Source organism: Eublepharis macularius, chromosome 11 (assembly GCF_028583425.1).
Source record: "Eublepharis macularius isolate TG4126 chromosome 11, MPM_Emac_v1.0, whole genome shotgun sequence".
In the NCBI taxonomy this organism is placed as follows: Eukaryota; Metazoa; Chordata; class Lepidosauria; order Squamata; family Eublepharidae; genus Eublepharis; species Eublepharis macularius.
Window position 1 is genome coordinate 49,112,546 of NC_072800.1, and position 26,208 is coordinate 49,138,753.

General features: G+C 39.5%; 2 protein-coding genes across 9 annotated transcripts; one reads left to right on the top strand and one right to left on the bottom strand.

Annotated features, from left to right (window-relative positions):
- Nucleotides 1–1,470: 1,470 nt before the first annotated feature.
- CBX3 (chromobox 3) lies at nt 1,471–12,126 on the bottom strand. 4 transcript variants are annotated; one of them, XM_054991341.1, is made up of 7 exons: nt 12,037–12,095; nt 10,635–10,722; nt 10,424–10,474; nt 7,087–7,229; nt 5,697–5,862; nt 4,178–4,272; nt 1,471–2,185 (listed from the first exon to the last, which is right to left on the bottom strand). In XM_054991341.1, exons 3-7 carry the CDS (start codon nt 10,445–10,447, stop codon nt 2,059–2,061), a joined length of 555 nt encoding a protein of 184 aa, XP_054847316.1. In that variant the 5' UTR covers nt 10,448–10,474; nt 10,635–10,722; nt 12,037–12,095; the 3' UTR covers nt 1,471–2,058. The 4 variants fall into 4 exon arrangements, with proteins under 4 accessions (XP_054847316.1, XP_054847314.1, XP_054847315.1 ...); XM_054991339.1 differs by lacking the exon at nt 10,635–10,722 and having other exon boundaries at nt 12,037–12,126; XM_054991340.1 differs by lacking the exons at nt 10,635–10,722; nt 12,037–12,095 and adding an exon at nt 11,655–12,018.
- Nucleotides 12,127–12,192: 66 nt separating this feature from the next.
- On the top strand, nt 12,193–25,594 carry HNRNPA2B1 (heterogeneous nuclear ribonucleoprotein A2/B1). 5 transcript variants are annotated; one of them, XM_054991334.1, is made up of 13 exons: nt 12,210–12,414; nt 16,110–16,220; nt 17,698–17,844; nt 18,585–18,795; nt 19,085–19,186; nt 19,494–19,574; nt 20,166–20,228; nt 20,831–20,950; nt 21,432–21,554; nt 23,205–23,287; nt 23,439–24,354; nt 24,611–24,714; nt 25,301–25,594. In XM_054991334.1, exons 1-10 carry the CDS (start codon nt 12,376–12,378, stop codon nt 23,264–23,266), a joined length of 1,059 nt encoding a protein of 352 aa, XP_054847309.1. In that variant the 5' UTR covers nt 12,210–12,375; the 3' UTR covers nt 23,267–23,287; nt 23,439–24,354; nt 24,611–24,714; nt 25,301–25,594. The 5 variants fall into 5 exon arrangements, with proteins under 5 accessions (XP_054847313.1, XP_054847310.1, XP_054847309.1 ...); XM_054991335.1 differs by lacking the exon at nt 23,439–24,354 and having other exon boundaries at nt 12,209–12,414; XM_054991333.1 differs by having other exon boundaries at nt 23,439–24,714.
- Nucleotides 25,595–26,208: the final 614 nt, after the last annotated feature.

A 26,208-nucleotide genomic window follows, 5' to 3' on the forward strand; every position in this document is an offset into this window, starting at 1 on the left:
TGCCACACTCAGGATCGTAACATCTTTGACCTTTCTTATATTTTCCTAGGAAAACTTCCCATGCCTTTATTAGGATGTCACATAACATGAAGGCAAAAATAGTATCGTGCTTCAATAATAAAAGATCATAAGGAAAGTTATCTGGTTCTCAAATGGTCTAGTAACTCATTATTAAAGATAACAGCATACAGTTGGAGGTCACTTGTACATCCATTCAGTTCTTTCAGGAACACCGTATTCAAAGCATCACTCCTGGCATTAAAGTGGCTGACTTTCATGCCACTCTCAAGAACAGCAAAACTAAGCCAGATATGTAGGGAATCTCTACTTGATCCAGGGTTCAGGGGGAAAGGGATCTGTGTCTTCGGGTATGCAAAATACAATGATGTAAATTAAAACCAAAGAATGTACTGATGAGGACAGAACAGGTTCAGGAAGACCAGTCTACTGAGTCATTGGGGCGGGGGGAGATGGAGAATAAAGAAAGCTTACCTGTTGAAGCCTCTGTGAACTTTCCGAATCTTCAAGTCCCACTCCCAATTCCTCTCAAGGCCAAAGCCTGTTTATATTATTTCTCATTCACCTGAGGGGTAACCACCCAGTCAACTTTCAGAACTGAGGCAGTTACCTCACTACTTTGTACATTAATAAGCAGCTATGTACTGCTAGTATTTGCATGCCCACATATCATTAGCAAGAGAATAACTGTACAGGGCCCAATTTTCATGCAGCCAGTGCAATACAACTATCGGGAAATGCTTCTGCCATCACATAAAAAATCTTGTTCTACCTGAAGAGTAGCAGCTAAAATGGTAGAGAAGGATTTAAGAAAAAAAACATACTTCTTTGGGGAAAAACCATACTTCTCAACACTGTGCTGCTTCTTAGACATGAGTCAACTATTCTAATAGTTGCATGAAATGGCCCATACTCCTGTAAAGTTGTACAGAAGTAGAACCTTTATGCCAAACGTTTAATAATTCAAGCTATACTGTGCCAAAAAGTATGTCTACGGCAGAAAGCTGGAAATACCTCAAAAAATTATGATTTAGTAGATAGTGTGTCAGATCAAAACTAATCCATTTTTCATGAATTTGAAAGAGATTCCAGTGTTTTGCTTCATGACGTGTCATCCCAATGTCCAACCTAGACATAGTCAATGGATTTTGTGTATCGTTAGTATTTGCATAAAGTCTCTCCCCCACCCCCAATGCAGACCTCGGTTTGCTTTCACTGTCAACATAGTAGACAAGCTGTTTCAAATTTGAACTAAGACAAAGTACGCTTTTAGGAGATCTGTGTGATTATCAAATTACATTAGCTAATTTAGGCACAGTACAAAAAACCTATTAAGGAAACTGGAGCATATAATGGAGTACTAGCAGCAATGTTGTATGCTTGTGCCTATAGTAATATCATCACTACCAAAAACCTTTAGAAGATTTTGTTTCCCATTGTTTGGCGAAGAGGGACCAAGAATATAAAATTATTTTATTGATCACCATTCACCAGTATTTACAATAAAATAAACAATATACAAACTGCACCTTCAACTTACTACAAAGTTTTCACCTGGTCCCCTCAGAACCAAGTAGCCACAAATACTAAAAGAACGGCCTTACATATTTACAGTGCAATCCTGAACAGAATTACATCTTTCCAAGACCACTGACTTCAATGGACTTGGAAAGGTGTAACTCTGCTTAGGATTGCACTGTTAAATAACCAAGTTGGAATAAGATGCATGCATGTCAATTGAATAGAGCTACAAAAAAAACCCCACTTGTGAGTTTGTTCAAACTGCCATTGTGTCACTATTAAACTATGAACTTTATAAAACACTTTACCTAATATGCAGGAAGCAGTATCAAATGCTCTCCTGTAATAAACAAAGCAAATAGCACAACCCCTTTTTTCCATCTGTTTATGCAAAACACGACTTCAAAAATAATCAAACTCATCCTATTAGAATGTAGACATTTTCCACATTTCTGATAAGTCAAAGTCAAACAGCTGTTAATATCCTTTATACATATATAAAAAAGAAAAGCCAAACAATTATTGTGCCTCATCTTCTGGGCATGAATGCCAAGTTAGCCGTTCTTCATAAAAAGCAATTACGATTTGCGGACATTTCACATTAGCTTCTTTGGCCAGCACTAAGTCCGCTTCATCTGAGTCCTTCCTGTTGTAAGAATTTTAATAAAAAATAAACTTAAACACTATTTAAGATAATATACGAAAATGCACAATGGGGAACTGAAGCACTATTACTAGCTCTTTTCAGATGTAGTAACTCATGTAGCCCAATCTTTGCATGTTTATTTGGACATTGTACTTTTGAAATCCGTGAGATTTAGATTAGTATGAATAGTATTATAGTTCTAAATTCATCATTTGAAAAGAGACGTAAAAGTTCTTCTTGTCTCAAAACAGAAAGGCATTTATAATATGCAAATGCTTATTAGAGTAGCTGGGGATAGGGGGACAGGAGTGGATATCAATCTTGCTTATAGGTACTACTAGATGGTAGTAAAATGGTAAAGGTGCAAGCACCGAGTCATTACTGACCCATGGGGATACGTCACATCACAACATTTTCTTGGGAGACTTTTTGTTACAGGGTGGTTTGCCATTGCCTTCCCCCGTCATCTACATTTTACCCCCAGGAAACTGGGTACTAATTTTACCGACCTCAGAAGGATGGAAGGCTGAATCAACCTTCAGCTGGCTACTTGAACCTGGCTTCTGCCAGGATGGAACTCAGGTCATGAGCAGAGCTTGGGCTACCATACTGTAGCTTATTGCTCTTGCCACTAGATGCTAATTCACCAATTAATGTAGGTTATGCCATCAGTAAAGAAGCTGACAGCAACTAAGAGGGAGATTTCCTAATGTAACTATCAAGTGTGTAATTTCAATCACAGTAGGATTTGCTAAACTCAGTTAAGAATTGTATTGTCGAAGGCTTTCACGGCCGGAGAACGATGGTTGTTGTGGGTTTTCCGGGCTGTATTGCCGTGGTCTTGGCATTGTAGTTCCTGACGTTTCGCCAGCAGCTGTGGCTGGCATCTTCAGAGGTGTAGCACCAAAAGACAGAGATCTCTCAGTGTCACAACTGAGAGATCTCTGTCTTTTGGTGCTACACCTCTGAAGATGCCAGCCACAGCTGCTGGCGAAACGTCAGGAACTACAATGCCAAGACCACGGCAATACAGCCCGGAAAACCCACAACAACCATCAGTTAAGAATTGATTACAAATACATGTATGTTATTTATAGTCTGCCTTTCTCATTGAGATTACATAGCATGAGTCAATATGACCGAAGGCTGGAACATTCAAGAAACACAACAGGACATTGCATAGCAGAAAATTGGAAAACAAGCAGAAATCTAAAACAGAATTAAAACAATGCTGAAACAAAGTATAAGCAATTAAACATGTTAAATGATGCAGAAATTACTCAGTAAAAGCATACTTACAGCAACAGACAGTACACAGTAATATAATCTACAGTCCTATCCATTTACCAACGCATCTTTCTGAACCATTTTGTTACAGTACAGCCCTCCTACCTGCCTAACACCCCCCCCCGAGTAACTCAGTTTTGATAGTTAGTAGAAAACTTCCTAACCTCATCAGACAGGCCATTCCATAAAGTGGGGGCCACAATAGTGAATGCACATGTAAGGGCAGATGTTGACTTTGCCCATTTGCAGAGTGGCACTTGCAGAAGGCTCTGTGCAGATGAGTGAAACTGCCCTGTTGGAGTATAGGAAGAGAGGTGGTCCTGCAGATATGAGAGACTAAGGCCATGAAGGGCTTTGTGCGTGACAGCCAATACCCTGAAATGGAAGATCAGGCTGATGTTCTATTAGCAGCTTTTTTTAAAAAAAATAGAAAAGTCTTAACTGACTTCTACCATGATGGACTGAAGAGGATTACTGCTCTGGAATTATTTCTTAAACTGCCCTGAAGTTTACCAAACTTTATAAGCAGTAAAGCAATAATATTTTATCAACGAGCAGAAGGGTCACATCCCTCCCGCTACAGCACTCATGCTTTTTCATTAATCTGCTTATATAAGCAGAAAAAAATTCTATTCCTTTTTCAAAGCGAACCATAATTTTAAATGTGTCCTGAACTACTGCTGCAGTTTCTGTTCTATCACATACCACTTCATAAGAAACATCAGTTCTCCACTACTGTCTGTGGCGCCAATGATTCGCTCAGGATCAAGACCTCTTGCAAATCCTCTGGGTTTATCGATCTGTTAAATATTTAAACAAAATCTCATTTAGTTTACGTATTCTCCAGCCATTGGAAAAAGCCAGTACACGCTGTAACCCTCCATAACAGTTTCAAAAATAAGAATTTTAAATTAAAAAAAAAAAGAAGATAAGCTTTAATTCCACTACATGCAAGCCTGAAAATTGACAGGCAGATTTTCAGAGTTCAAAGGCTAAGGAAGCACTATAAAGGCATGATGTTCTTGCACGTGTAGATCACTGGAACCTTTGTGGAAGCAAATGGGCAGCTACAATAAAGAGGGAGAAAGTGGTTTAAGTTGCCCCTCTGCCTCTTATACCAATGGAAGTACTACTGGCAAAAGAGGTGACTGCCCAATTCCTCCTCCTTATTGCAGCTTCCCATGACTTTTTGTCCATACAGGCCTCTTGATCCCCAAAACTAGGGCTGCCTGGGGGAAAGAAAGCCTGCACTCATGCTTCACAGGATCTAATCCTACTTTCACCCATCAATGATTCGATACTACAATGCCATCTTTTAGTTAATATTAAAATAACTAAATCAGTTGCTTTCAAAGAAAATCTGCATGTTTTATAGATGGTGTTTGACACCAGATAGGCTAGCTAAAATGTATAAAAATATGTCAAACAAGTGTTGGAAATGTGTGAAACACACAAACATTTTATCATATGTGTTGGATATGTAAAGAAGTCCACAAATTCTGGATAATGGTGCATAACCTGTAACAACAAATTTTACAATGTACAATCCCTTTTAAACCTGAGATATTTTTGTTAAATTGTGTACCAGAAGAAATTGGAAAAGATCAGAAATATTTTATAATCCATGGAGTAACAACAGCAAGAACTCTACTGGCATCCTTCTGGAAAAGAGCAATAATACCCTGAGAAGAAGAACTGATAGCGAAGATAATGGAAAATGCAGAAATGGACAAACTAACTTAATGAAAGGACAAATAGAAGATTTTGCAGCCCCATGGACACCATTTTATGAATGGATAAAAAATAAGCATACTGACTTGAATGTAGTAACTATATGAAGACACTACTGTAATGTATTATCAATAATCACAGTTAAATGTTTGATGAAATGTTATGTTGAAAGGACATAGATAAGTAGAATTCTAACTCGAGCAGACTCTATGATATATATTTGATATTCCCTCCCTTTTCCCCTTGTCCTCCCCTATTCCTATATGAGAAAACTAATAAAAAGCTATTAAAAATACAATGCCATCTTTTTCAGGAAGATAGTTAGAAATACTTTTCACAGGTTAATCAGAAGCCATTCCGGGCAACTTTTCAGACCATCAGGAGGCTGGTAGCTGCACCCTAAAAATATACTATACAAAAACTGTGCTCCATGACCTCTTGACCTGGTATGCTAAAAATCATTTTAAAAAGCCAAACATTTTAAGTAACTTACAGAATCCCTCTTTTTCTTTGATTTACTGTCATCAGATTCACTGTCTGAAAGAGATTTTCTCTTCGTACCATCTGTCTTCTCTTTACCAGCTTTCTGAGAGTTCAGGAAAGCTTCTATTAGTTCTGGACAATCCAAATTCTCTTCAGGCTCCCAGGTATTATCAGCACTGAAAAACACAAAATTCTTGAAATAATAGAAGTAATGAAAAATATAAGATAAAGATTAGGCTTGAAGTTCAAAAAGGCATTAGGGCATGGTCAATGAAAACTGCCAAGGACAGCCAAGTTGTATTAATCACAACTAGTAAGTGCTGTTAAATGCAATAAATTATCTCAGCAATGTTATAACCATAAATAATTTAACAGCCACACCAACAGCAAGGTGCTCGATTTTTAGGGTTGCACATGGCAACAAAAAATGTTTCAAAAATTTATGTGTGCGCTGCTCTAACTATTATTGCCTGATTATCTGAGTTCTTGTTTTTAAATAAGCTTCCTGTCTGAATTAGATCATAAGGGTGTTTTGACAGCAAAGCAGCATCCTATGAAAACAGCTATTCCTTAATTATATGCAGTAAAGCACCTAATGTCTTCTGGGGGAAGAAGTGGAATTTCAGTTTATAGGACCTAGCAAATGGGAGAAGATGTGCACATGTGCACAGAGAGCCAATGATATTTTTACAACTTAATTTTAATAAACAGCATATACACTTTACATCCATTAACTTATGTAATAATTAATGTACATCCATTAATTATTATATAACAAATGAAGTATTTCTTCTACATATATTACTGCATGTTTGCATACATACACATGCCCAAATCATTACAGAACACAACAAAAGGACCCCAGTTACTCCAGAAAATTATTTAATTTGGTATTTTTATCTTTATTACCTCCAAACCTCACTATTTAATACCATTATCTCAGATTTTTTGCTCATTTAAAAATAGAGCAACACAAATTTCTGTTGCAAACCAGATGGAGACATTGCTTTTAGTTTTTAATTTAAATATTGCTCAAAATTAGTACTCCTGAAGCATACAATAAAATGTAACCAGTAATATTAAGTATCCATGTTACTCTATTCTAAAACACTTAAGTAGTATACATCCTCACCACCACAGATGTATGCATGTTCCCTTATGCTCCACAGATGGAACAATTGTGGCAGTAGTGGGAGAGGGGGATGCCAACCATACAGATAATTGGACACACCAAACTTTTCAAGGAAAGCGTATTGTCCATTGTCCTGGATGACTGGCTGCAATAAACCTTTCACAATATTTCCAGTTGCCTTCCTACAGCTGCACAACTGGGGAAAACCGCAGCCCATTTCTCCAAGTATTGCAAGAAATGTCATATTAGAAAGAATAAAGTCCCTTACTCAGTAAATCCCTTCCATTTCAAGAAGTATTCAACCTTTCCGTTAACTACACGCCGGTCCAAGACTTTCTCCACAACAAATTCTTCAGGTTCTGCTTCTTCAATTTTTTTGCCTTTTCCATTCTGTTTCTTCCCCATTTTGTGCTACAAAACAAAATCGTTTGAAAAAATTCCTCTTAAGTTACATCATTGTCCAATTCCCAGTTAGCAGGACTTGGGTCCATAAGATATCCAATTATCTCAAAAACGTGACATTAGTTTGAAAGTTTCAGGTGGGTAGACAAGTTGATCTGCAGTAGAACAGCAACATTTGAGTCCAATGACACCTTAAAGACCAACAGGATTTTCAGAGTATAAGCTTTTGAGAGTAAAAGCTCCCTTCATCTGATGAAGATGCAGGTCAGTGCCTTCTCTACCTATATTACCTCCATATAGCCTCTTGTAATTATCTCAAAATGCCTTGTAAGAGGCCTTGCAGAAGAGCAAAAAGCAAATCTAATAGTGTTAATTGTGGAAAGAAGTAAAATATTAAAAAGGAAGTTACTCTGTCTTTTAAAAAGCCATTTGGTTTATTTTGAAGGTACAAGTTAAATAATGAGTACACAAGTTACACCAATGCTCCAAAGGTAGCAGGGGGTTGAATACATTTCTACCACAATAGCATCCATGCATAATTTCCAATTTCATTAGGAAACCTAGAATGCACATATCTGAAAGCCTCAAAGTAGATCTCAACAAATGGAAACTTTTCCCCTGTTATAATCTCTAAAACATCAGCGAAGTCTACAATGATGGAGCTTTTATAATAAAGCTTACCAGGTTTAACACAGGAGTGAAAAGAGCTTTAAATTAATCTCCATAGAAATATATAGCATCCAAAAATTATTCAGAAATCAAGTAAGGTACTACATCCACATCATCCTCAAGGCATTCCAATCTCAATAATGCACAAATCAGTATAATAGAATGTTATTTTTTCATAATTCCCCTATGAATTGGTCTGAAACCAATATATTAGTGTCATGCTAAAAGTGCTGCAATTCTGTTAGAACCAAAAGCAAATGTTGTGAACATTGTCTGGATGCTCTCCTAGTGAGAAGTAGCATTTGAAATAGAAAACATGAAGATATGCTAGCTTTCCCACAGGATCCTACACTGTGGGGATTACGATGCTGATTCCAGTTTTAGTGAGGATCAAACTATGACTCCAATAATGTCCCAGTCTTATTTTTTATTAACTGCAGTCTCTCCCAACACTTACCTCTGTGTTTCAAGAGTGCTTTGTGGTATGCCACTGGGAACCAAGTGTACAAATGAAAGATAACTCACTGAACTGGAACAGTACCTTGCACTCTAAACACTCTTACATTACTGAAATACAATCCAAATTTTTCATTTCATTGCTTACCTCATTACTATTTAAACTACCAACCCAAATAAAGTTTCAAGGAAAATACCAGTTAAACAAAAAAGAAAGAAAAATATGCAAGAATTAATTTCTTCTAATGATGGGGATTGAGTTGAGCATCTGGAACTAATTTATAATAATGAATAGGTCTTTGAGCTACAAATGTAAACAGAGACAAAGGTGAAGTCACTTGAGAATCTTACCATAACTGTACTTTTAAAAAGACACATCACAAATTAAAGAGAGTAAGCCTAGGCTGGTTTATCAGAATCCTACTCAGGTTTATTCAATGGGGCTTACTCTCAGGAAAGATTCCTATCAACCCACATGCATTTCTCACCCACTATTGTGAAATACACTTTTATTCAGAGATGTACAGTTTCTGCATGTCAAATATATGTTGTGTATTTGTTTGGGGAGGGGCTTTGAATATAACAGGATGTCAAACAGATGTATACACAATATTGGCAGCTCTTGGTACAATGTAGAGAATGCAGAATTCATGCTCCCTTTCTTAGGAACGATGCATTGATACAACAAGCTCTCTATTTTCAAACTGCATCCTCAGTTAAAAGCTCAGCAGTTGATTTATCTTTCTTCCATTTATAAGATTCTCACTCAACATTTAACAATGACTATTTATGCATACCAATAAAGCTACACTTTTGGATAGGCTTTGTATAAAAATACATGGTGTGAGTTCTTGTGGGAGCAAGTAATTTGAATACTTGCTGCCAGGTGATTATTTCCCTCTTTTCTGAGTGGTTCTTGGCAACATCACTAATTCAGCAATTCCCACACTGAGTACTTTGAAAAATTAAGCCGCCATTATAAAGTACCTACTTTAGTTGTGGAAAGGGGAGGATGAATGCAGGGATCTCCCTCTCTCTACAAACATACAAGAAGTTACATCACTGCAAGAGAGATTTGGGGAACACTGTCCGGGTTAAATTAAGACACTCTATAGCAGGGGTGGCCAAACTGCGGCTTGGGAGCCACATGTGGCTCTTCTAGACATATTGTGTGGCTCCTGAAGGTCTCTGAGTATTGCCGTGACCATACATTTTAATTTAGTTTATTTCCCTCTCTCCCTTTTCTCCCTTTCCTCCTTTCTTTCCATGTCTTTCCTTCCCTTTCCTTCTTTCTTTCCATGTCTTTCATATTTTCAATAAAAATGTTGGGGTTGCTGGGTCTGACTCAGAAAATACCTGGGGACTTTGAGGGTGAAGCCTAGCAAGGATATGCCATCACTTTCATGATGTCACTTCCAAGTCAAAGGTCGGGTGATGGCTCTTCCCAAGCTCCACCACTTCTGATGTTGTCACTTCCAGCATACTGTACCAAAACCCCACCTCTTCCTGTGATGTCACTTTCAGGACACTCCCCAAACCCACCTCTTCATCTGAAGTCGCTTCAATGCATCATGTCTTGCAGCTCTCAAACATCTGATGTTTATTCTCTGGCTCTTACATTAAGCAAGTTTGGCTACCCCTGCTCTATAGACCCTTTTATAAAGTATTATACTAAATGTAGTGATTGGATTTTCTGACAGTGTTATGTTCAACTAGCTACAGTTTGCTCCCTAGCAATATGCAAGAGGGACAATATCCACTTAACATTTTAGTTAACAATCACAGGTATATTCAATGCTGCCAGATCACATTCTTCATTAACCTCTTCTCCATATATGAGATATACAGCAGGCTGCAAATGTTAAATATTGTTATAATAATTTACTGAAAGTAGAAAATGGAGTGAAAGCAGAGTCTGCATTCATTTTAGTAGCCTCACTTTCAGGATCTGATATTTTGGTACAATAATGCTGGGGAGGGGAGATGTGGATGTATCTTTTACACAGAGATGCCAACTTATAAATTTGAAGAAACACGGTGGTAAAATCCTTAAATATTTTAGGTGCTCATAAACTTACCAAGGTAGATTTATTGGTGGCCATTTTTATTGCAGACTTGCTGAGCTTTTACTAGAAAAATGCATGACAAAAGGAATGTTGCATTACTCAGAGAAAGGCATCTCAATACAAATATGGTCCTTGTTCTATCCCCCAAGACCTCAATGTATTATTCCAAACGGTGAAACTATCTATATTTCAAATACAAGTTAATAAGCCTTGATGTTATAACCTGGTTATTTGGAGTTGTTATGCACATCATGCCTTTCCACTCATCACGTATCTTCCATTCTAATCTACCACTTACTTTGTTCAAAAACCTAGAAAACAGATCACAATGAAATAAAACCTATAGCAGTTAAGGTTTGCTTTTGTGTTTTTAGAATACATGCTTTCAGATTAATGGCTGTGACAGAGAAGATTGTGGATTATAACCAGGTTACCTACAACAATATAACCTACTTATACATCCTAAAAGTCTTGTATTTGTATCTTAAAGAATTATTTCAACAATTTACTTTTTTAAAGGTGAGATTATAAATCTCCTAAAACAGTGATTGAAAGTCTGCCTCTAAATCCCATTATAGCCTATTTCCGCTATGGTTCCTTGGCAACCAATAAGGAGCATCAGCCATGAGAATGAGAAGGGCAAAGAAGAAACCAAGGCCCTGAAACCCACTTTGACTCAGCAGTTCTGCCTGATTTCCATCTCTTTGCAGGAGATGCAACACCACAGTAGCTTCTAGGCCATGCAAGTCGCTCACTGCGCCTCTATTTAGAAGAAATGGAATGAGACAGTAGCAAAGGCCTATTGCAAAGAACTAAATGCTTAACCACGAGGCAGATAGGCAAGAAAAAAGGCAGGGCAGGAAACGCATGCAAAGGAAAGGGAGCCTTGATGGGCCTCCCATACACAAGGGAACGGAAGGCAAAGACCTGCGGGCCGCTGAAACAGAAACGCGTGGGAAACCGCAGGCCACTAATGCGGTGCACAAGATATTAACGCCACTCCACCTTGACCACCCCCTCCCAGGCCCAGCCACGTTTTGCCTCCACCTGCAAGCACGCCACCATCCCTCCAAGGCGCTCAAAACTTCCAACGGCTTTTTAAAAAACACGTTCACGCCTCTGGGGCGGCCCAGCCCGCTTCCTCCTCTTCGTTTGGTGCTCCCCCTTCTCTTTCCTCCGTCTGCAAGCAGACGACTAATGCGCTAATTTGGGACCAAGTTCTGTGCCTGTCGGGTAGACTTACTTCCGAGGAAAGCCGACGAGAGAGCTCGGGCGGCTCCAACCTCCGCGAATGGTGGCCGCTGCCCGCCCTCCCAGCCCGCAAGCGCAATGTAAGAGAGAGGGGGGCCTAGCTAGGAATTTTCTCAAAGGCAGCCCTGCGAAAAGAGGCCCTCCCTTTATAGGCCCTCGAGGAGCCAAGAAACGGCGGCCACGATCGAGGGAGAGGAGGAGAAGGAGGGGGAAAGCGGAGGGGGGGGGAGAAAGGCCACGCCTGGTTCTTCCTCGGAGTTATGTAAAATGTCGGCCCGGTTCTCAGAGACCGGCCACGACCTGCTGCCTGTCCTATGCCAGCAAAGAACACGTTAAGGAGGGAGGAAAAAGCGGCTGAAAGGAAAGATACGGACTTCAGTCGGCGCCCGGCGGCTCTGCTCCCCCGTAGTCTCCCGGCTCCCAGCGCGCACTGAACCAGCAGCGACATCTGAGGGGGCGGGAAGAGGAGGAAGGGGGGGGGCGAACGCCGCAGCCAGGGCGGGAGACGCGAGGGGGCGGGGCGGCGCCGCTGCGCGCACCAAACGCCGCCCTCTTTCGTTCCCGCCCTTCACTGCGCCGCCGCCACCGCTGCCGCCGGAGTAGTTTCGCACACCTTAGCCGCCGCCGCGTTCAGACCAGGGAAGCCGCCAGAGGCCAGGCATCGCATCCCAAAGCCCACTCGCTTTCCTTCTCCATTTCCTCAGCCAGCCGAGATGCCTCGTGGAGATCGGGAGAGCGACTGGGTGAGTGAGGTAACGGACGGCGTGGCTCAGAAATGGCCGACTTTTCCTTCCCCGTCCCCACAACCCCATTGTGTTCCTGTCGAATTTCGCTTTCGCCACAGGCGGGCTTGGCACCGGGTGAGGGGCAAAATGGTGGGCGCGGGGAAGGAAAGGGTTTCAATTCGCTTTCTTGGAAGGATTTAGCCGCCTTCGGGCGGCAGCGAAGCTGAAGAGAGCGCCAAGGCAGGAGGGCAGTAATGGCGGCTTGTGGCGCTGTCGTGACGGATTTGCGCGCTTGCCCGGGTGCGGTTCTCAGGCAGAAAAATATTAAATACGAAGTAGGGAGAAAAGCTTTAACAATATTTTTAGCTATTTCCCGATTGGGTGGAAGGGTCGTTGAACTTCGGCATCAGAAGTACGTTCTGAGGGGAACGGGCGCGCTTTTATATAGCGCCCCCTCCCAAATCGGGCCAGCCGTAGAGCAGATGGATCGGGGTGGGGGATGGGCCGCGGGTTAATTTCAGCCCCCTCCCTTTTGGCGCGTTTTATTATCCTTGGCACTTAGTCGGCAATTTCCGGAAAGCGGCCCGTGCGGGCTTTTGTGACCAGCGTTCTTTTCCGGAAGTCGCCGAAGAAGCGAAATTAACAGACGAGTGAACTTCGGAATTGTAACGACCTTTGCCGAAAAATGGCCGGCCATGTTTGGAAACTGCCGAAAGGGTCTTAGCAGTAACACTGAACTGAGTGTATCTAAACTACCAATCTGCCTGCACCCGCCTTTAAAAAAATGTTTACGCCAAGTATCACCTAACTGAAACGGCTTTTTAATTTCAGATAAATGTTACGTTTTTTTCTGCCCCAGTTTACTTTGACGGTTTCGGTGTTATATTCCTTTCAAAATATCGTGGCTCGTTTTGAAATAAACGGGACGATATGTAAAGGATTAAAATTTAAAGTACATAGCGAATGCCGCCATGGCGGCGACGACTATCCCATATTCTTAAACTGCTTTACGCTAAGCATGTGGCGCGCGCTACGCTAGTAGCGGAAGCCGACGCTCGAATCTTACATCAGTCAGTGCTCGGGGTTGCGGTTGGTGAGGAAAATAAATGCGGCACAGTACGCTAGTAGCGTAGAGCTGTGAGGTGACGCAGAGCCCGTTAGTTGAAACGCTTGGTGGCGCAATTTGCGGAATGTGATGTTTTCGCCTGGCGAAGACGTTAGAGCGACAGTGGAGGAGGAACGTTCTAGAAGGGCCGGCGGCGGTTGGGTGGGGAGGAGGAGGAGGCGGCGGCGGCGGCGAGGAGTTTCAGGGCTCAGGGGAATTATGGAGGTCAGTGGCTTGCCTGATTGGCGTCTGACGAACCTCCTGGGGAAAAGGCAGGGCGGGGGTGAGAACAAGAACCCGAGAATCGCTAGTGAGGCAGTCCCTTTAGTGATCGTCTGCGGAGGGCGGCTGATTCATTCTGCTGTAATCTAAGGAGGGAGGAGGGGGAAAGGACGCAGAAGTGCCGGGAGGGGGAGCGGGGGAGTTCCCTTCCTTGGCCTTCTGGGAGCGAATCCCCTCCCCTTCCCATCGGTGCGCGGCGCCATTTTCTCTCCCAGCCCGCTAAGTACATCTTAGCGTCGTCACATGGCGGAGCCATCTTCCCTGAGAAAGCGAGCAGTCGATCGATTCCCGATGAGATGTTTTTATGACTTTATTGCCGAGAAGGTCTTAGAAACAAACTTTCCGAGTAGCTGCAAACTCTCTTACGGTTTTCTGGGGCTAATTTTTTTTGTTAAAATTGCTATTCAGGATTTAAGACAGAATCTCTACAATAGATTTGGGTCTATATGATACACTGTGAAGAACGCCCCCCCCCAATCGTGTCTCCTTTATCTTTTGGGCATCTTTAGAAATGGCACTAATTGACCTTGGTAATTTATTTAAGCCATCGCCAATGGAGGTGTTATATACGGTGCACGTTCTTAAATAGTAAAAAATTAACGTCAAATTTTTTTTTGGTTCTTTACTGATACTAGCTTACTTGTTTGGCTTACTTAATTTAATGTAGAGTTTTGAGGAGGTTGCTACACAGTTGAATAGCCAAATCACATTAACAGTCTTACCATAAGAATAGGTATGCTGAATCAGACCAGTGAGGCCATCTAGTCCGGCATACTGTTTCACACAATGGTCTACCAGTTACATGAGAGCCAGAAACAGAGCAGAGAGGTTGAGACCTTCCCTTGGTGTTTCCTCCCAGCACTGATATCCAGAGGTATTCTGCTAAGTCAATAGGATAAGATTGGATAGTTGTAATTTTGAGAGACAGACTTACTGACTTGATAGGGCAAACACCTGAGCTATTCTTGAACAACCCAACCCCCTTAATAAGTAAACTGATACCTTTTAGGGATCTGGCTTAGAACATATGTGCTAGATACAGCTAAGCTACTTATTTTCTGATCTCCAGAATATTTTGAAAAAGTAACACAGGTCTTTCCCATTACTAGAATATTCATATAATGGTTATTACAACAACTAACATGGAAGCATCATCTTCAGATACTTAACATGGATCTGGGCTTGGAGAGAAAGGAGATTTCTCTGTAAATCTGACAGGAGAGCCAGGTTTGCAGAAAAACCTTCAAAGTAAAAAGGGTGGGAATGCACTGTTCTTCAGAGGTGGAGCAGAGAGAGGTGCAACAAAGTGATGGATGGGAAGAAGCAGAAACTCTCTTCTCTACCACCTCAGCTCTGAGGCTGCAAAATTGGAAAGGGGCAGGCAGGAGGCATAGAACCCACCTGCCCTTCTGTGGGGGCATCGAAATTGGAAGCAGGCAGGGGAGGAGGGGTGGAACTCCCCAGCTTCCCCTGCTGCTGAGGCAGGGATGTCCTATCAAAGCAGCAGTGCTGGAGGTGGGTAGGGGTATGGCCACCCCTGTGCCCGTAGAGCAGTACTGGAGATGGGGAGAGCAGCCTGAGCTATGGGAGCAACCCAGTGAACGGGTTGGGGGACAGAGCAAGTGAGAAGAAAGAAAAAGGAGGAAGAGTGACAGCAGAGAGTCTTGTTTGCCTAGGTGGGTGAACATAGCAGGCTCTCTGGTAGAGAAAGAGAGAATGTGACCTAGTTACGTATGGGAAGTGGTTCTCTGCCACAGGTGACCATGCAAATGGCATCTCAGTTCAACACTAACCATGGGTTCTCAATTTTCTGTGCACACTTGAGAGTAAGCCCCTTTGCAGCCTCAGTTAACATGGCTAGGATTGGGCTGCACATTTGCAGAATTTACTTGGGACTCGTAGTTGTAGCTGAACGTAATTGTATGTACAATTCTATTCCCTTTTTGTTTCCTTGAGATTCTGTCAGAACATACATTGCGGCTGTATTGGAGTTCAATCAGTTATTTAAAAAAGATTTTTATATTTGTTGAAAAATGTAACAATTCTTAGGTGTCAGTTTTTTAAAACAGGTATTTTTTCATTTAGGTTATAGTTCGTTTTTTCTAGTTATGTAGATCAAGTTATAAATGAATTCTCTGAACATTCCCAGTGAACATATGTATAGTTTGAGTATATATACTTTTATGTTATGGCACCAAAATATAGGCTTTTTGGCTATTATCATGGAATACACGGTTTCTTGTATATTGGCAATACAAAATCTAGCATTATGGAGGAGGGCTGGGTTTTAAAAAATATGCTGTATTGCTAGCTTTCTTCTTTTTCTTTGAAATAGAGGGAAAAGGAGCAGTTCCGCAAATTATTCATTGGTGGTTTGAGTTTTGAAACAACAGAAGAAAGTTTGAGAAACTACTACGAACAATGGGGAAAGCTAACAGATTGTGTGGTAAGTTGTGAGTGTTAATTTCATTTACTTTTTGTTAAAATACTTGAAATGGCTTAGGTGATCTGATCACATGACACACGAAACCAATTTTTAAGGATTGTGTCTTCTTACTGAAGTGTTGGGGATGGAAAAAATACTCCTATAATGTAATGAGTAACAGTAAATTTGTATTTTATTATTATTATTATTATCATCATTATTACTACATCATCATTATTATATTATTACTTTGATGGTATTACTTCAGTTTTTCCCAACATCATACCTAGTAAATGTTAGAATAATTAAAATGGACTAAATTAGCCATTGTTATCTGATTTGTATCCCAATAAGTAACATATTCTCAAAAAGATTAGAATGATACTTTCAGTATCTCTAGAAGAATTGTCCAGAAGATCCATAAGTTTCTTATTCTGATGTTTGAGTTTGAACTGAATGTATTTGGGAAAATAGTGAGTGTCTTTAGGAATGGAACCAGTTTTAAATTTACTTGAGTGTGTGCATGTATTTTTATTTCACTTTAAGTAGAAGATGAACGAAAGAGAGGTAAGAGGAGATAGAGCTATATAATATATAGCAGTATAGCACAAAGGCCTTCTTATAAGAACAGTATATTTGGAAGATGCCTAAATGGCAGTCGTGTACCAAATCTTGTCTTTCATAACATTTGGAAGTATTTTTTCCAGCATCAGGCCTTAAGAATGTTGCTTATGTAGGAATCCGGTCAAATATAATAGTAATTTTTCACAGCTAACAGTACACTTTTGAATCCTGAATTTAAGCAATTTGCATTTTAAACAATAATATTTGATTTATATACCACCGTTCAGGACAACGCCCACTTAAAGTGATTTACAAAGCATGTCATTATTATCCCCGTAACAATAACCCTGTGAGGGTGGCACTGAGAGAGCTACGAGAAGCTGTGACTGACTCACGGTCACCCAAGCAGAGGAGTTCTCCAGATTAGAGTCCTGCCACTCTTAACCACTATACCAAACTGGCGTTTTAAAAGTATGTCTGAAAGTGAAAAGATAAGAATTGCTTTAGTTTAAATGTAATGAGTGTTATATCCGTATTACAATTTTTAAAAATTCCTAATGATATGAAATGGCCTGTCACTCAGGCCCACAATGCAGATTGTTATATTATATATTCATTAGTAAATGAGAGAGTGTTTTTCTTAGGGGAGCAGTATAGATAGTTCATGAAAGTAATACAAAGAGTGGAGACTTTTACTTAATGAAAACTGCACTATGTGAGGGGGTTGGGGAATTAATAGAGCTTTACAATGGAAAAGGAAAGTAAGTGCTCTGCCAATTAGCTATTTCTATGTATACCAGAAAAGGCAGTAAACTAGCAACAGGTCTGTTACATGCAGAATTCCAGTTTATGCACAGCAAAGAAATTTGGTATTTCTGAATATTTTGTGTAAGTGTGGCAATAGCTTAGTTGAAATGTTCCCTCTTTTTCATAGGTAATGAGAGACCCTGCAAGCAAACGCTCACGAGGATTTGGCTTTGTAACATTCTCATCCATGGCTGAAGTTGATGCTGCAATGGCTGCCAGGCCTCATTCAATTGATGGAAGAGTAGTTGAACCCAAAAGAGCAGTAGCCAGGGAGGTAAGCTTTGTTTTGAAATAAAGCCCTTTTATCTCATGAGAGAGAGTACTCTCATGTTTTTTGTGTGTACTTTTAAAGCAGCACATATGCAGACAAATGCTGACTTCATTGCTGGTGAGTATGGTATACTGTGAAGAGAAGCTTAGCTGTCAGGCCAGCTCCTTCACCAGTGCATTATTCTTGCATTTGGGTATTGTACAGTAGAGTGGTCCCCCCCCCCAATCAATCTTTTAAGGCTGAACGCAAACAACTGGTCAGTGCAATCCTAAACAGTGTTATCCTTTGATATTAATGGTCTTAGAAGGGTGTAACAGTTTAGAATTGCACTGGAAGCTATAGTGCAAAAATGATTCAGATTTCACCTCTGTTGTGAACTCACTAAGTGGCTGTAGGCATGCAGTTCTCTCATTCCTAATCTGCAAAATGGGGCAGTAATGGAGTTGTTTTAAGGATTATGTGTTTGAAAACATTTTTGAACATTCTCTAGTGCTATGTGCATTTTTAGCATTAACATTATATAATTTTGCCTTATGGTGAGAAACATAGACCATTAGAAGAACAGATTATTTCTAAAATCAAGAAAAACAACTTTATCCATTTTTTTGTATATTTCTGATGCATTTTAGCTGCAGCAATAGCAAATTTGATAGTTTTCATGCTGTTACTCTAACGTAACACTAGCAAGTGGAAATTCAGGAATCAGCAACTAACACTTCAGTTTTGATCAAACTTTTTTCAAGGAATCTGGAAAGCCTGGGGCTCATGTTACTGTGAAAAAATTATTTGTTGGTGGAATTAAAGAAGATACTGAGGAACATCATCTTAGAGACTACTTCTCAGAATATGGAAAAATTGATACAATTGAAATAATTACAGATAGACAGTCTGGTAAAAAGAGAGGATTTGGATTTGTTACCTTTGATGACCATGATCCTGTGGATAAAATTGTGTGTAAGTAAACATTAGCATTGTGTATAAGAAATTTTTTCTTATTCCCCAAGGTATACATTTATTCATGTTCAAGTTTTTAAAAAATCCTCGCCTGTCCTAAAAGTGGCTCATGTTTTCTGTTCTGCTAGTATTATTAATAGGCCAGTTTTACAGTTTGCAGTAATGTAATTTTGCTGGCTTAAATCCTTACACTACAGTCCCCACTGTTTTTGCTAGATAATTATGAAGAAAGACTGATGTGAAGATCAGCTTGAAGATTTGCCTTAAATTTACTTTTTTGTCATTGCAGTGCAGAAATACCACACTATCAATGGTCATAATGCAGAAGTAAGAAAAGCCCTATCTAGACAAGAAATGCAAGAAGTTCAGAGCTCAAGGAGTGGAAGAGGAGGTATGTTACAACTTAAGTTAGATCAAGTTTATCTTATGTTAGATCAGGCATGGTTTCCATGGGCATCATGGTGCCTGCCTGGTGTTCTTTGAAAGTAAGAGGGTTATTGTTACTCGGACTTCCTGTGTGTTTGTGTGGCTGGCTGTGCCTCCCATGGTGGCCATTTTGTGGTTGCACCCTCCACCATATTAGATTCCCAAAGGTGCCAACAGGCTCAAAAACATTTGAGTCCCCAGTATTAGATATATATTAACTATTTTCAGTGAAGTAATATTGTAGGTAATCTAAATTATTCTAACATTTTTAGGGAATTTTGGCTTTGGTGATTCACGTGGAGGTGGTGGAAACTTTGGTCCAGGACCTGGAAGCAACTTCAGAGGTGGATCAGGTAAGTTGGATGATCACTGTGATCTGGTAGAGCAGTGTGGTATAGAGTGTTGGACTAGGATTTGGGAGACCCAGGTTTAAAACACCACTCTGCCATGGAAACTTGGCCAGTCACAGATTTTCAGTCTAATATACTTACGGGGTTCTTGTGAGGATAAATTGGAGGAGAAGGGAAGATATATTCAGCATTAGATCTCCGTTAGAGAGAAAGGTAAAGCAAATAAATTTATTTTATTTATTTATTTATTCAATTTATATACCGCCCATCCCCAGGGGCTCTGGGCGGTGAACAGTTAAAATTGATAAAAACAAAAACTAAAATCAATATACAAATAATAAAACAAATTAACAAGGTGCAGTGGTGGGGAGAACCTTCCCCACCCCAAAGGTGGGAGGCCGAAATGCAAGTAATTAGTTAAAACAAGCCTGTTGCCCCTAAAATTGGCAGCTGGGTTCCATGGGTGAGGAGGAGTACTGCCTGCAAAAGGTGCTTCTGATTTCCTTGTATGAACCTGGGTTTGACAGTACCCTTTCTTGAAAATGGGTGGTGAGTGGGTTTTTTTGCTATAGGTAACTCTTTTCTTGCCAACAGATGGCTATGGAGGTGGTCGTGGATTTGGTGATGGATACAATGGATATGGTGGAGGACCAGGAGGTTAGTCTCTGTATACTTGTATTTGATAAGGTACAACTTTTTTATTTAATTACACCATTTCCTTAAAATGGTGTAATTCCTGCAGTGGAAAAGGATGACCATTCTCTTCTCTTTTTCTGCCTGTATTGCCGCTGTTTTTACCTGCCAGTTTATTTACCTGTTTGGCTCTTGAATATCAAATTATGTATTGCCATAATTTGTAGAAGGAATGATTTTAAACTATATAAATATGCTAGTAAGTCAGATAGTTTGCAGTGTGAAGTCAGATTTACTGAAGGAAGGGTAGGATCATAATTATTTCCATGAGTAATCTGTTTTTATGGTTCTGTAGAGAGTAAATGTAAAGCCATATCCATAGATGAAAGCCACTATCCAGAACTCTGCAACAGGCTTCTTCCACATACGCTAAACGGCATATATTGCCTTGGGTAAACATTTATAATACGTCATGTAGGTATGTTAACAGAAAGAGTTAAAAGTCCACTAGCTGCACAGATCTTAAATACCTTAAAGTAGGTTTCTGGGCTGCAGCTGTGATAATTTCTGTAATTAGATCCTTTGAAGTTTGATGTGAGCAGCATATTTGTTTTATTTTATAATAGGTGGAAATTTTGGTGGTAGTCCTGGTTATGGAGGAGGAAGAGGAGGATATGGTGGTGGAGGACCTGGATATGGCAACCAGGGTGGGGGCTACGGAGGTGGTTATGACAACTATGGAGGAGGTAATATTTCAAAGAGGAAAACTTGTAAAACTAGTCCTAGATGGGATATGTGCTTGGAATGGGAATTATTTAAAGATACTGTCAGTGTATTATAATGTTTAATGACAAGATTTTGGGAAAAACCATGATTTATCTAAAAGCTGATTTTAATTACAGCTTTTAGCATATTTACATTGTTTACTATTTTTAGTGCACTTTTTGGTCTACAAACTGTTTCTCCTTAGGGCTGCTTCATGCATGACAGTTTTCCTCCATGAGTGGAGAAACAAAGCGTACACTCTGTGGGAAAAGTGCTGTGTGAAGGTCCTTCATTTGCTTTCACAACTGCATTGTGTAGTAGATTGACTGGGATGAGGACCCACATTGATCTGCATGTGTGTGTGGCGATTTGAACCTATGACAACCGACATACAAAGCCGAGCACCCGGCTTATTGTGCTATTCAGGAGCATTCTGCGTATAATTTTTTTTAATCAATTCAGGCAATTATGGAGGAGGAAATTACAATGATTTTGGAAGCTACAACCAACAGCCCTCAAACTACGGTCCTATGAAGAGTGGAAATTTTGGTGGAAGCAGGAACATGGGGGGACCATATGGTGGAGGTAATATGTTGAATGAAGTCATTCTTTTATGTGCTATATAGGTCCATCATGAAGAATTTTTGTGCATATGTAAGTTTTATGACTTAATGAGCTAAAGGACCATTGAGTATGACATATAGAGGAGTAGTGGAGGGCTCCACATACCCACTTGCCAAGCAAGGAAGTTAGTCTGGTCCACTTATTCTGTACTAGCTATAATAGTACAATACTATTTGTGACAATAGTAACACCCTTGCATTTAATGGCATGGCAGTAAGGGGTGGAATGGAGTTGCATCTATACTATACCTGCATATTGACATTTAGGGAGTTGCTACAGGCCTTGTTTTCCAAACCTCATCTTGCCTGGTTACACCAAGCCAATTACAGCTTTCACACCATGAGAAGGAGGTAAGGAATGATTTCCCCCCTCCAGTTTCTTAAAACACAGAATTATTTCCTTTTTCTGCAAAATCCTGGGCCTAGTTTCAGAAACAGGACTGATGATAACATTAGTTTTGATTATAGCTGGATCACCTAGTGTGTGACAGGATTGTTCTTCCCTACAATGCAGTGCTTTTCTCTTACCTTAGACATGCATTCATATGTAGGTGCACGTAAAGAGATGGCTCACTGTTAAGGTAGGGGCAAAACCGCTTGCTGCTTATTATTTATATCCCGCCCTCCCCGCAAGCGGGCTCAGGGCGAGTCACAATAAATAAAATATACAGAGATAAAATCACAATCATTTAACATAGCCTTCTAATGAAATATCTGCTCACTGTATATTAACCACGCATGGTCGCTCATATATGGGGGGGTAGATGGTCAGTACCCCCCTTACAGACATAGGGGAGACCGGGAGAGAGGCTCATTTGATGGAATGCATTGAATTTTGCCACTGATTCATACTTGACTCTGATCCAGAGGAGTTAGCCGTGTTAGTCTGTAGTAGCAAAATCAAAAAGAGTCCAGTAGCACCTTTAAGACTAACCAATTTTATTGTAGCATAAGCTTTCGAAAATCAAGTTCTCTTCATCAGATGCATGATCCGAACTGGTCAAATACAGAAGAGGAGGGATGAGAGGGGAGAAAGAAGGGGGCATATATCACAATATGTCCCCATATGTGATATATGTCCCCTTCTTTCTCCCCTCTCATCCCTCCTCTTCTGTATTTGACCAGTTCGGATCATGCATCTGATGAAGAGAACTTGATTCTCGAAAGCTTATGCTACAATAAAATTGGTTAGTCTTAAAGGTGCTACTGGACTCTTTTTGATTATACTTGACTCTGTATCTGTTTCTTGGTCAGAAAATGTTGGCAACTGCCTTCTACGTATAAATGATATGCCAGTAGACCCCTTCATGAGAGTTCTGAAGTACTACAAAAATCAGTACAGCTGTAAAGCAGAAATAGACATCTTTAAGTGTTGTGTTAATTGATTTAATCAGATCTAATGATGCCTGTGAGATGTAAATGTGCGTACTTTTGATAAGATGTTAAAAAGTGATAAGAATGTTAGTCCAATGCTATGACAGCTATTCTGGAGTTCTCAGTGAGTTGGAGGAACAATGGATTAGCTGTAGGTTAAACATGGAATATTTTAACATTCTTGAGCAAGGATTGTCTGGTTATTAATTGATTTCGTTTCCCATTTTTACACCCATAGGAAACTATGGTCCTGGAGGAAGTGGAGGAAGTGGGGGATATGGAGGGAGGAGTCGCTATTGAACTTCTGTAAGCTATTCATGGGTGAGTGTGCTTTTTTAAGTGCTAAAATTGCACTATTTCTTGATTTAGCTGCAGGGGTTAAAGTTTTTAGGATATTTTTCCTTTAAAAAGAAACTGGTTAGATGGATAACTTCATAACCTATTTTTTTACTCTTTACTTCTGTTGAAACAGGCTTCACTGTATAAATAGGAGAGGATGAGCCCAGAGGTAACAGAAACAGCTTCAGGTTTTCGAAATAACATTGTTAAGGAAACACTTATCTCAGTCATGCATAAATATGCAGTGATATGGCAGAAGACACCAGAGCAGATGCAGAGAGCCATTTTGTGAATGGATTGGATTATTTAATAACATACCTTACTGTGGAGGAAGGATTGTAAAAATGCCTTTGAGACAGTTTCTTAGCTTTTTAATTGTTGTTTCTTTCTAGTGGTCTTTGTAAGAGTGTAGAAGCATTCCTTTGATAATGTTAAATTTGTAAGTTTCAGGTGACATGTGAAACCTTTTTTAAAAATTTTCTCAAAGTTTTGAAAAGCTATTAGCCAGGATCATGGTGTAATAAGACATAACGTTTTCCTTTTAAAAATTTAAGTGCGTGTGTAGAGTTAAGAAGCTGTTGTACATTTATGATTTAATAAAATAATTCTAAAGGAAATGTTGTGTAATTATAGATTTATTTAAAATACTTTGTAAATTAAGGCAAGGAGTGGGTAGTAGAAGGTCCCACAAATACTACAAAGTTATTGTTGTACATGTAAAATGCTGGTCAGATAATGTTTTCTGTAAATCACCAGGTTTAAATATCTAGATAACTTAAGGGATTATCTCTGCGAGGAGAAACACCTTTTTAGATCTTTTAGATGCTGCTTCTTCAATGGCAAGGAAAGGAAATATCCCCAGCGAGGTACTCTTCCAGGGACACAGGTCTAGTGCAAGAGAACTCTTGAGAACGGCACTAAGTTCAGCCAGTCTTAAAAAGCTGTGCTGTACTTCTGCAGAGCTTTAACTACAGTAGTTTGATAAGGATGCCAACGAAAGCTGAGGGTGTAGAGCAAAATAGTTCTAAGCTTCAGTTAAACTTCTTTAGGTAAGATCTTATTTACTTTTCCTTTCTTAATATTCCAATCAAGAAACTAATACTATATGACAGTGTACTGTTTCAGTATAGTGGTTATGTTATTTAGTTTAACATAGCAATGAACTGAGTTAACATTTGTGAATTGAAAATTTTTTAAATACTGTTTTGTTTTTGTTTTTTATTTCTTCTTTCGGGCTATTATATTTTTATTTCATTTATTTTAAATTCAGTTACTTAACCTATTTTTTCCCCTACTGGAATCTAGCTTTATGCACCATGGACAAGCAATAGACCTGCTGAGCAATGAACCAGCCAAGTGTCCGTTAATGCTTTGCAAGGGTTCCATCCCTGCTCTGGTTAGTTAAAATGGTATGTTACAGTTAATTTAAATGGAATAATTTTATATTTTTGTCTTAGGTCTTAATTTCTTTAAAAGCCTAAAAATGCTTAACAGGTATTTAAAAAATAATAGGTGTTTTGCTGAAGTCTTGCAGTTTATAGAAATTGTTTGCTATGATATTTTTATTGTTTTCTGGTGCACTTTCTTGTTTGCAACACTGTGTAACAGTTGTATTCAAGGGATTGATACTTAATGAACTTGAGGCAGAACAGTGCATGCAAGTTGAAACTGATTATGATGGTGATCTTATACATTTTGTTAATGTCAGATCTTGACCTCTTCCTGCCAATTTAATATTTGTTAATTTTTTATCTACTATATAGTTGAAACATTTTATGCAGAGTAGTATTTGCTTGGTATTAACAAGGATATAATCAGTTACTTCTTTTTGCTTTGAATGTTGTCTTTAAAATTTTAACTGCTTGGTACAGATGACACACTAAGCCTGGATTTGTCTCCTCAGTGGCTAATAGCCATTTGCTGAAATTTTCCTGCAGGTAATATGAAGAGCTAGATATGATAAACCTCTTCAGATGCTTTCTTTTTCTTTGGCAGGAAGGTGCCAGGCTGCAGGTAACTAATGAAGAAGTGGTCACCCACAGAAACTTCAAGATATAAGAAATTTCTGTTATCACAAAATAATTGGCTTTGCTGGTTTTATTAAAAACCTTTTAGGATAAATTACTGCAGAATATTAGTGCAGCCTCTTGTTGTGTTTTTTAAATTTATCAAATTTTAGCAATAACTGTTTAGAATTCAGTCAATAGGAAATCAAGACTAATGTTAAGACAGTAATGATTGTGTCATAATATATTTTTATAAGTCATAATAAACTTTTATACAAAAATACTTCTAGTCTAACATTTTAATATTTCATGCTAGTTAAAATATAAACCCTGATGCTTTGACACCAACCATGGTTCAGATTTTGTTCTGAAGTAGATGTTGTTTAAGAAAGTAAAAGCAATGAGAAATTGCTATTCATGTTAACAAGGGTTTTTGATTTATATAGGGCAGCCCACTCGAAGAAAGACGAATGGTGAAAAATATGTATTGTTGAGTCTTATGGCTAGGATCTAACAGTTAAGTTTTCTGTACCCGTTTAGGTCATTGGGCTGAGTTTTCATATTTGAACAGCTCTCACATCAAATTAGAAATGGCTTTCTGTTCCTAATTGGGATCATTGGGAAAGCGAGCCTTTGATGTACATCTTGTTACATTGGTTGAGTGCCATGCTTGTATATGCAAAAGATCTTGTGCAAGTGGATCTTTTTGGTTACCAAAACAAGTTTTCTCAGGTACAGATTTTGCCCTTCCACCTCAGTCTCTGGTTCTGAGAGTGCCCAGGCAAGATCTGGTGCTTGTAGTTTATCACCTAAAATAAGCTTTCTCCTCTAAGCCTACCTACTTTACCTAAAAACTAAAATAAAAATCCTAGATAATCTGATACTCTTAACCCCGAA

Bases quoted from the DNA above. Each gene is read 5' to 3' on its own strand.
- CBX3 (XM_054991339.1), bottom strand. From the start codon at position 10,447: ATGGCCACCAATAAATCTACCTTG. The intron at 7,230-10,423 runs GTAAGTTTATGA...TTTGTTTTGTAG, and splicing joins CCACCAATAAATCTACCTTG to CACAAAATGGGGAAGAAACA. The intron at 4,273-5,696 runs GTAAGTTACTTA...AATATTTAACAG, and splicing joins CAAAGAAAAAGAGGGATTCT to ATCGATAAACCCAGAGGATT.
- HNRNPA2B1 (XM_054991335.1), top strand. From the start codon at position 12,376: ATGCCTCGTGGAGATCGGGAGAGCGACTGGGTGAGTGAG. The intron at 12,415-16,109 runs GTAACGGACGGC...TCTTTGAAATAG, and splicing joins AGAGCGACTGGGTGAGTGAG to AGGGAAAAGGAGCAGTTCCG. The intron at 18,796-19,084 runs GTAAGTAAACAT...TTGTCATTGCAG, and splicing joins TCCTGTGGATAAAATTGTGT to TGCAGAAATACCACACTATC.